Here is an 11,022-nt window from a genome sequence, read left to right as displayed (position 1 = left end):
AACTTAAGATGTGACTATATATTTGTATCTTTTATCTTATAACCATCTTTCCAAACTAGATTAGCTTAGCATAGCATATCTAAGTACAGGGAAGTTGCTCAACTGTTACAGCACAGAGTGAAAAGGGGCGGGGCTTATGAAGGGATAACTTTCCCTTTAATTGTATCAGAATCAGAAATACTTTATTGATACTGGGGAAAGGGGTTAATGAACCAACACCAGCTCGTTCTGTACCTGCAGTTCAGGTTGATGATCTGCTTTATGTTCACATTATGTTAAACACTGCAGGTGCCTCTGACTCACCTGTGCAGCAGCGTGTGTCTGTCCGTGCAGCAAAGCATGCTGGGTAGAGTTGAGAAGGCTGATATTGACTGTAATGAAGATTGGACTCAACTTATCCCGAACCTCCTCTTCAGCCTGCACACACACACACACACAGACACACACAGAGTCAGGTGTGACGGTCTGGTTTCTTCTTTAGGTGTTTTCTATGTCACTCACCCTCAGGTAGGCGGTCTGATTGATGCAGGCCACGCCCACCGTCCTCTGGACTGTCAGCTTCACCGTATCCTGCGGCTGATTGCTCGCCAGCAGCAGAGTCCGTCTCGCCATCGGCTGTTTCATCCTATCCAGCTGTAGCTCCGCCCCCAGGGCTGCCTCAGCCAATCAGCAGGCAGACAGAAAGATCAACCTCAGTATAAATTTCATGTCTTATCTCATCTTTTAACCTGTGAAGGGTTGTTTACCTGTCTCCTGAGGGATTTTGTGACCAGACAGGTAGACGCACACCTGGATGACAAAACTGCAGACAGACAGAACTTTAGTGGAGTCACATTAGTGAGAAAACAGCAATGGTGGACAGCAAGGATTTGGGACTGTAATCTGATGACTCATTACCTTTAATCTGTATTTCTGATTGTTTAGTGTGTAAAAAATTGAAATAGACGAGTCATTCATTCATTCAAGTATTAGTTTGTGAGGTTTAACTGCAGTGTGACTGCAGCCGAAGCTCAGAGACAGCGAGGGAGAGCTCAGTGACTGCAGCCGAAGCTCAGAGACAGCGAGGGAGAGGGCAGTGACTGTCCAATGCCGTTACCAGGACATAGGGGTGCGTCCTCGGTGACACACTTTGACTTCTGGATTCAGGAAGTCCGGCAGCAGAGAGAGAGAAACTCTGGAGCGGATCACTGCTTGGGATCTGAGCACACAGACACAACAGTCAGCTGACAGGAAGCTGAAGGCAGAAACAGATTATTATGGTTTGTGCTGAACTGTGAAATTTAAACTCTAATTTACAAAAAAGTAACAGAACAATATGTAAGTTTGGATATTAAATAAAAAGGAAAGGCTTTTTCTAAAAACTAAACTCAGTCTGATCCGTTATCAGTGTGTCAAGATACTGAAATGTAATAATTAGTTACAGTTACTAGTTGCTTTACTAATGACAACATACAGTCCTTATTACTGTACTATAATATAATACAATATAACATATTATATTACTGTATATTACACTCACTGTATACATTTGATCTATGACCTCCTACCTGTAGACAAACGCTCGGTCTGCAGCCCACGCTCCAACCAGCAGGTCTGCAAACACACACACCTCACATTGCTTATTAATTACTGATTATTCATCTGTAACTAATGAGTAACTTCTGAACGTACCTGGGTATCCGTTACCGTCAACGTCAGCACCGCCTCTCAGAGTAAAGCCGAATGCTGTCCTGCTGCTAGGCAACGGGCTGTCAATCACCTGGGAGGGCGTGGCTGACAACCCGTTACTGTTGCCCAGGTAGATAAACACCTGGCCCTGCCCACGGTCACCTGACCAGGGAGCCCCGACGGCCACATCTGGAGAGAGATTGTTCCAGTTAGCTGTGGTCATTAGCATAAGCATTATCGCTAATGCCGGTGGAGCTCTTAAGGTACAGGAGTTCTGGATTCAGTGTCTTGCTAACTGTTGGAGCTAAAGCTAAAGCCAGCAGTTCTACATTCATACTTTAACTGGTTACCTTGGTAACCGTCCATGTCCAAGTCACCCAGCGCGGCGAGGGCGGAGCCAAACCGGCCGTACAGAGAGAAGCCGATCAGTGATTGGTCAGGTTGGGAGGAGAATGAGGAGTGTCGTCTCTGCAGGTACAAAACCACCTGAAACATAATAAAGAATGACATCATCACACAATAAATGATGGGAAATACTGTCTGGTTCAGTCTGGATCAGTCCGGATCAGTCTGGTTTAGACTGGATCAGTTCAGACTGGTTCAGTCCAGACTGGTTCAGTCCGGTTGAGTCTTGTTCAGTCCGGTTCAGTCCGGTTCAGTCTGGTTAAGTTTGGTTAAGTCTGGTTAAGTCTGGTTCAGTCCAGTTCAGTCTGCAGTCTGGATCAGTCTGGTTCAGACAGAGAAGAAGAAGATATTATCAGACCTGTCCTCTCTCCTGCAGCTGCTCTGTCACTCTGTCCATGAAGAGAGGAGCTCCGATCAACACGTCTTCTAAACTGCAAAAACAAACAAACAAACAAACAATGAAGAGTTCTGATTGGTTCCACTGAGCCCGACCCTGACCCACTGTCTGCTCTCACCCGTCACTGTTGACATCAGCTACAGCCACACTGTGTCCAAAGTACGACGCCACCTACAGGACAAAAAAAGCTGCACACATTGTTTCACCAGCAGGTACATCCACATTCTGATGATGTCAAACTCTCACCTGCGCCCCCTGGAAGGTGTGGTAGACCCTCAGAGACCCACTACTCCGCCCATCATAAACCTTCACCTAGGAACACACACAGGTGGACAACAGGTAAAGACTACAGTACGACAGGTAAAGACTACAGTCCTTATAAAGTACGACAGGTAAAGACTACAGTACAACAGGTAAAGACTACATTACGACAGGTAAAGACTACAGTACGACAGGTGAGTATGACAGGTAAAGCCTACAGTCCACATAGAGTACGACAGGTAAAGACTACAGTACGATAGGTAAAGCCTACAGTCCATATAGAGTACAACAGGTAAAGACTACAGTCCTTATAGGATACGACAGGTAAAGACTACAGTATGACAGGTAAAGACTACAGTACGACAGGTCTTACGGTTCCTGCTGTGTTTCTGTCATTGGGAACACCCACCAGATAATCTGAAACAATCAGACCAGAATGTGAAACAGACATTAAGACTTTTAGTTTTAGTTTGTTGATCAGTAGCTACTGGTTGATAATCAATCGATCAATCATATTGATGGATTATAAAACAAAACCTGGTGTGGAGTCTCCAGTCAGCTGACCACTGGCCACTGAGTAACCTGACAGACACAGTAATGTGCTAATGTTAGCAGTTAGCATTTTCTGGATACACTGAAATATGCTAATGTTAGCAGTTAGCAGAGGTCAATCAACTGTGGTTGTGCTCAGGTCAGATGAACATGGTGGCTGAGAGGTGTCCAACACAAACAACAATAATGTGGTTATTTTTGTAGAATTTGCAAAGCATTCTGGGTATTGAGTTAATTCGTACCGCTGGCCACCAGAGATGATGCTAAATAAAAGCCCTACTTACCACGGTAAAGGTCGTAACCCCCCTTCTCATCGGATTGGCTGATTCCAGCTACATAACTGAGAGGATCGTTGCTCCGCCCACTGTTGATGATGTCACTAACACCCACTGTGATGACCTGACCTGAAATCAACATGGGGGTGATGTCAGCAGTGATGTCAGCAGTAAACATCAACATTCAAACTTTATTTAAACAATCAGAATGATGGACGCTGCACAGAAGAGTTTTATCTCTCAGAGCGTTAAACAGTCAACATTCATGTTCTTATCAGAGAACACATCAATATAAAGCTAGAGCTACAGCTAATATTACTGCTACAGCTAAAGCTACAGCTAATGCTAATGCTAGAGCTACAGCTAATATTAATGCTACAGCTAAAGCTGTAGATAATGCTACAGCTGATGCCTGTTGTTAATCAGATGCTGTAATACTCATCAGGGACCAGCAGGTGTCTCCACTCACCCTGGAAATAAAAACTTCCTGGAGCTCCGAGCAGCAGCCGACCCTCCTAAACAAAACAAACATGGCCGCCACACGACCGATCGTTCAATGTAATTAATGGATCCTCAGCTAGCCTCAGTTAGCCTCAGTTAGCTTCCACAGAAGTGACTCTGCCCACCACCAACTCACCTTGGTGATGTCAGCACTGAAGCCAACCTCACAGTAGCGCTGGTCGTTTCCTAGGCAACGAGAGAGAGACAGAGTTCAGACTCAGTGTGGAGAAGTGCATTGTGGGATTGTAGGCAGTGTGTAATGATACCGATAATATATTTCTGTGTTCAGGTTCTCGCTGTGGACTACCTCTTGAGACCCAGACCTGGTCTTGAAGGTGGTCTGGACTCTGGTTCTTACTGTTTTTCATGCGTTTGTAGTCGTCCTCCATCATGATGCCTCTGCAGGGGGAGAAGGAGGAGGAGCTTCCTGTCCTCTGGTCCAATAGGAGGCAGTTTCCCACAGGTGTTTTCCCTGACTCCCCCCCTCGCTTCTGAACGTTCCAGTGAAAGCGTGGTGCACACGCCTGACATGTACATAAAGTGTTAACTCTCTGATTACAACCAACTGAATACAGCTCAGTCCCCTGTCTACAGCCAGTGTTTGTCCGTTCTGGGCTACCGTAGAAANNGCGGACTCCACCAGAGAGGACCCGTCTCATTCTAAGGTAACACACAATGATTCTTATTATAAGCTGATTAAACACTAATGAAAACATACCTGTGGATATTAAATTACATTATTTTAATATTGAATATAAATAATAATAAAATGTTCATAGGAAACAATTTCAGTGTTCAGTTATTGATCAAATCAGTTAAATCATCAATATGAAATAAGTGATTTGTGTTGATAAACAGTTTCATGTTCAATAAAAATTGTGAAATATACATTAAAGATGTTATGAACCCTGAATTTACAAAAGATTGAGTCAGCTTTAATAATTGGTAGATATTATTGATCACAAGTTAGAAGGCAATAAGAGGAATTATTGGTGATTTATGGACTTATTGGAATAAATAAACACCTGTAACCACAATGATGCCTCTTGTACATCTTCTTATTATCTTCTGGGAGACACCTGTGTCATTTCCAATAAAAAAAAACTTGCTGGTTGAATAAAAGTAACTTTAAGTCAATATTTGTCAAGGGTATGAATACTTCGGGCTTGACTGTACAAGTTCTGGGGGGTGACACTCAACAATAAACTGCAACACATAAGCTGGACTGGAGAACCACACTGAGGCCCCTCTAAACAGGAAAGACAGAGCGTCCCAGTTCCTCCAACCTCACAGACCACAGCTCGCAGTACGTCCAACCCCTCCACAACCACAGGCTCCCAGTACCTCTTAACCTCTCCACAACGAAAGCTCCCCAGTACTTTAACGCTCAACAAACCATAGCTTCCCCAGTACCTCCAACTTCCACAACCACAGCACCCATAACGCGTCCTAACATCGCCACAACCACAGCTTCTAGTACCTCTAACCCTCCACAACCACAGCTCCCAGTATCTAGCTAGCCAACCTATAGTTTTTTATTTCTTATTATCATTTTATATTTTTATTTTGTGGTCTTATTGTATGTACACTGTATCTTTGCTCCCCCAGTGGCTGCTGTGTGTTTTCCTACGGGGGATTAATAAAAAGGGTATAGCTTCATCTTAATAAATGATAACTAATAATAACATAAATTACGTAGAGTTGAGCCGGATCGGCTGAAACGAGTATCCGGTAACGGATAAAAGACTTTTGCCGGAGGTAAGAGTATTATAGCGAGTAAACGTCAATATCCTGTGCTCGGATTGAATAACAAAAACCATAAAATCCTCATTGGGTAGCTGACTGTGTAATGCGTTCAACACCAGCGCCCCCTCCGCCGCTACACACAGATGTGTCACTGTGTCTCGCTCTGGGCTCACTCACAACACAAGAACAGCTCTGCTCCTCTCTCCCCTCCAGCAGTCACCTAAGGTTCGCGGTCTTTGCCGTTAACGACGTTTTAGGTTTAGCTTTCAGGTTGTTAGGTTTTGTCTGTACGTACTTATTAACCCAGTAGATGTTCTGGTAAACGTGGGTCCGTTCAGACGTGGCTGGCTTGAATGCGAACTCGCGTTTGCGTTCTCCCTTCGGAGATTTTTCTTTTTCTTTTTTTAACCGTTCGCTGCCTCTAACCACCCACACCAACCACATACACACCTCTGTCTCTCCCGCTCTCTGCCGGTCGTCTGGAGTTTTTTTAATTTTTTGTGTTAAAACGCATCGGCTGGCTCTAAATCACACCACACACACACACCAAGTGTGGAAATAAAAAAAATTAAAACCAAAAAAAAAAAAATGATACCTGATCATAAAAAAAAATTAAAATTGCATTTTACTCATAAATGCAAAACCCTTGTTCTGTAAAGCAGTTGTTTGTTATCAGTGATCAAAAAACCATTGATCTGAAGCTCATGCTGATGCTGTCCTGTTAAATAGTTTTCTAATCAGCAATAAATATAACAATTTCTGATCAACCATATCAATTGGCACGCTTAAAATAACATAAGCGCGGTTAAAGTCACGCCCATTTCAAGACAACCCGGCCAACTCCGGGTTACCAGCACCCGCCCATTTCCGGGTTAAGGTCCCGCCCATTCCGAGTACAGATACAGATCAGATACAGATAATTCATATGGTTTAACGATACAGATAGCAGATACCAGAGTATGCTGTACTCGCTCATAACCCTACACTAAAAGATTAATAATTATATAATAATAATGATACTGTCTGTTCTCCCACCAGTATGTGTGTGTCACTAACTGATGCACTGAAGGCTCCCCAACGCCACTGCTGACTCTTAAAGGATGAAAGACAAATCAGAGCTGCTGTAGACTTCATCACCTGCAAACAGGTAACATGAAGTAAGATGGTAAGCAACAGTCAGACAGCAACTAACAGTAGACAGGTACTACAGTCCAACAGCACAACAGTCAGATGCCCAACGATCGATCAGGAAAACTCACCTTCCTTGTCAAAGTCGATATGTCACAGGCCCCCGCCTCCGGTGACCAGGGGGCAGAGGAACAACGCGCCCCAGTCCCGCTCGCTCACCTCCCTGATTGGTTGGTGTTGGCTTTGGGAGCCTCCATGACGCAGATGACTGCGAAATCAAGAGGGTTGGGCGGTTCAATCCCCGGCTTCCAGCTGCATGTTTGAAGTGTCGTTTGAAGCAAATATCTTGAACGTGTGTGTGTGAAAGGGTGAATGTGTGTGTGTGAAAGGGGGGATGTGTGTGTGTGAAAGATGATTTTGTAATGATGTGTGTGGAAGGGTGAATGTGTGTGTGAAAAATGTAGTGTCCAGTGCTTCGAGAGGTTAGAAGGACTTGTAAAGAATTATATGTGTGCAGTACAGTCCATTTACCATTTAATAATCTTCCTGGTTGGTTCAGGAGCTAATTAAATGAAATAGTTATTTAAATGTGTAAAGAAGTTCTTACTTGTTGCTGAAGGTCTTTATTAAGGTGTTAGTAAATGTAAATATTAATTAAGAGATAATTAAATGTTAATTGAGAGTTAATTAAACGTTAATTAAGAGATAATTAAAGGCTGCTTACTTGTTGTTGAAGGTGTGAAAGTCGACAGAGAATCCAAACAGACTTCCTGTCGGACCGCTGAACGTCACAGCTTCATCTAACAGGTTCAAACACACACACACACTCACACACAGCAGCTCACACACACACCTGAACACATACATCACACCTGTCTGTCTGACTACTACTGTCTCTCTCACTGTCTGTCTTACTTTCTATGTGCAGACTGAAGCAGTTATATGAGTCTTCCTGATATATAAACCCTTGTGTGTGTCTGTGTGTGTGTGTGTGTGTGTGTGTGTGTCTGTCTGTCTGTGTGTGTGTGTCTGTGTGTGTGTGTGACAGATGATTGACAGCTGGCTGTGTCACTTTAACCACTTTGCTGCTGTTTCCTGTTGATAGAAGTTGAAAAAAAAAAGAATGTGTATCTGGAGTTTTATTTCGAGGTCTGTGGTGAATTCAGGGACGTCTCTGTCTGTCCGTTCCTTTCACACAGACAGAAACAACCTCCATATTCACAGACTGTAACTATATACTATACTTAACTTAATAATGCTGTTTATCAAAGTCAAAGTCAAAGTCAGCTTTATTGTCCATTGACAGTATTGACACAAACAAATAAAATGTTTGTGAGGAACAGGTCAAACTGTTCGTGCAAAATAAATTAAATATTGAATAAATATAGTTCTCTGCTGCAGAAACTGGAAACATTTATCTCAATGAATTAAAGGTCATATAGAACATGAATCCAGCAGCTAACAGCTGGTAGCTGTGTAAACATATAGTGGTTATTGTTGGAAAGACTGACAAAGACTGAGTTCTGTTCTGTTTCTGTCCACTTTGAATGAAGTTACGATGATTGAGGTTAAATTAGTGTTTTTTGGTCTCTGGAGTCTGGTGGGAGAGTGATAGTGATATTATGGCTGTTTGTGGTTAAACTAAAGGTCTATCTCTGTAGGGATCCTTTCCAGTCCAATAAAATGTTTTAATCATCAGGAAACAGTTTGTTTGTAACATCATCAGCTTCAGAAAAATAATACATCATAACACAAACATTTCACTGTAAAATACTGACTGACTGACTTTTGTAAAATATAGCAAAAAGACAAAGATATATTTATTTTGCAATACAAATACAAAATAAATGCTGACTATGTTGTTAAGTACATTGTGGGGACGTCAGTCATTCACAGACATTGTGGGGACTCCTCACAAATGCATCAATGAACAGAGACTTTAACCCATAAACATGTCATAAAGATGATTCTGCTAACATTCATTATTTATTCTTTGTAATGTTCCTCCTGTCGGTTCCTCCTGTCGGTTCCTCCTGTCGGTTCCTCCTTGTTCCTCTAACAACTTTCACTTGATGTATGTCCTCTTAAGTGACAAAAACAGGTTTATGTGTGTATGTCTCACAACGCCCCCTGCTGTTGTTTGTCTGTCAGCACATACATCTGTTTCAGCTCCGCCCACCAGTCGCCACGGTGACGCCAGCGAGGCCGCAGCAACAGATCATTGAGGAGAGCAGCGAGACACGCCCCTAGAGCAGGCCCCACCCACAACACCTGCAGAGGAACCGATCAGAGTGCAGCCTGAGGGTGTGTCTGTCTGTGTGTGTGTGTGCGTTGGTTCCACCTGTATATGAGGTCATTTCATCGGTTTACGCACCGACATTATAAGGACATACCGTAACTGTGAGGACAGTTGAGATGTCCTCATAAGTCTTGCAGCATACAAGCACTTAGCATGATGCAAATAACTCCCTCCCCCTTTTTCTCGAACTAACCTCATAGTTACGTTTGACCTGATTTCTAGTGTATGTGTGTGTGTGTGCCTGTTGTGTATAATCTCCTACTACTACTGGTTTGTGGTACTGCAGCTCCATACACATTTCTGGATCGTTTTACACTGAATGAGAGCCTTTCATTGGCTGAACACATCTCTGTCACAATTCTTATCAGTGATTGGCTGCAGCTGACGTCAATCAGGCAGATTCTGATCTGTGATTGGCTGCTGAGTTGTCCATCACCTACTGGCACGAAGTGGCATCGAAAAGAGCGTGAATTTTGGCATGGCCCCAGAAACTTGGATTAACAAAATTGGTAAGTGATACTGACGTATTATAAATGTATTAGCAATAAAATGTATCTAGGGACGGTAATATTTGAATTTACTGGCTGTTTGTGCCAGCGATTTGTGAGTAGCTCTAAGCTAGTTTCCTCTGTAAGTACATGGCAGTGGCTATTACCTGCAACGAAGAGGGCAAGCATGAGAAGAGTTGTTTTGCATGCATTTCTAGAACAGATATCTGAACAGTGGATAAATCATGGTTAAAAATGTTGTTTAATTTTGTCAACATATTATAGTCATGGGTTTTTACAGAGGAAATTTTTGAAAACTCGTTTTAACACACCTAAAATATCCAGCATCTATATAGCATAAACTAGGTAAATGCAGTGTTTCCCACAAATAGGCTTTATTTGGTGGGACATTTATAATTTTCAATTTTATTTTATCCATCTGAGAAAATGATGCGCAAGTGATTAACTAGCGGGCACTCGCTCTCCTCCTCCTGTAGCTGCAGGTAAGCACCAAGGGAGGGGCGGGCGGGAGTCTCCGGTATAGACGTTGTTTTCTGGTACAATGTTAATAGAGACGCTGGGTGCAGTCAAATAGTCAATTTTGCTTAGGAACCTTCCTAATTGAGTTAAATGACCCGGAAGATGAGCGTTTTGTAGTCCATCTTATGGACGTTGTAGTTTTACGCATGATGACGTAGTCTACTGTAAGCGATCGTATTCTCTGAACTCTGGGGCCATTGTTTGGTATGAAGTTAAGACGCGGAACACACACATAAGCAGCAGCGTTTCAGTTACGTCATGTACGTGCCTCCTCCAGGGGACCATTAAGCGTGTACTTAAATTGACTGGCGCGTTGCACAGAATACTGCGGTACTTTGTTAATTAACCTCTGAGAAGCCTGTCTAAATTTGTGTCTCGAGGTTCCTCTTTTTTGGCAATCAAAATATGGTCACCCTACATAAACTACATGTAGGAATATATTTAATTTTCATTTATTTACATAACTTATGGGAAACACTGAAATGGTAAGAGAGCAACAGACAATGAGTAATCAGTAATTTGTTTTGAAATATAGTTACGTGCGCTTCTGGCAGTCTACTGGGCATTAGTTTGTCACCTATGACTCTTCTGCCCCCCGCATCTATGGACCTGGCCCGTCTGGTCAGCCTGATGGCTTTACAAGATAACTTTACTATTCCTTCATGTTGCCTTCGTGACTTTTTTATAATTTTAAAGATTAAAAAATATCCTTCAAACAAATCTATAAGGTCTGATTATAGGTGTATAATTGTTCTGTTGCTG

The 11,022-nt window shown here is 42.7% G+C and overlaps 1 protein-coding gene across 1 annotated transcript in view; it reads right to left on the bottom strand.

Moving 5' to 3' along the window:
• itga2b (integrin, alpha 2b) overlaps positions 1–4,598 on the bottom strand; it is a gene marked incomplete at its 3' end in the record, with an annotated part of 6,563 nt that extends 1,965 nt beyond the window's left edge. The window contains 16 exon segments of the mRNA XM_035654791.1: positions 304–417; positions 502–653; positions 747–802; positions 1,097–1,198; positions 1,548–1,593; positions 1,672–1,857; positions 2,019–2,154; positions 2,432–2,504; positions 2,589–2,641; positions 2,717–2,782; positions 3,105–3,148; positions 3,269–3,313; positions 3,568–3,687; positions 4,028–4,073; positions 4,196–4,245; positions 4,418–4,598. Of these exon segments, the coding sequence (XP_035510684.1) occupies positions 304–417; positions 502–653; positions 747–802; positions 1,097–1,198; positions 1,548–1,593; positions 1,672–1,857; positions 2,019–2,154; positions 2,432–2,504; positions 2,589–2,641; positions 2,717–2,782; positions 3,105–3,148; positions 3,269–3,313; positions 3,568–3,687; positions 4,028–4,073; positions 4,196–4,245; positions 4,418–4,451 (1,323 nt within the window).
• Between the last annotated feature and the right edge of the window lie 6,424 nt (positions 4,599–11,022).

This window comes from Morone saxatilis, unplaced genomic scaffold, assembly GCF_004916995.1.
Source record: "Morone saxatilis isolate NCDOM2014 unplaced genomic scaffold, NCSU_SB_2.0 Contig14, whole genome shotgun sequence".
Lineage (NCBI taxonomy): Eukaryota > Metazoa > Chordata > Actinopteri > Moronidae > Morone > Morone saxatilis.
The sequence above is the reverse complement of the archived record's forward strand: the minus strand, read 5'-3'. Positions and strand labels throughout refer to the sequence as shown.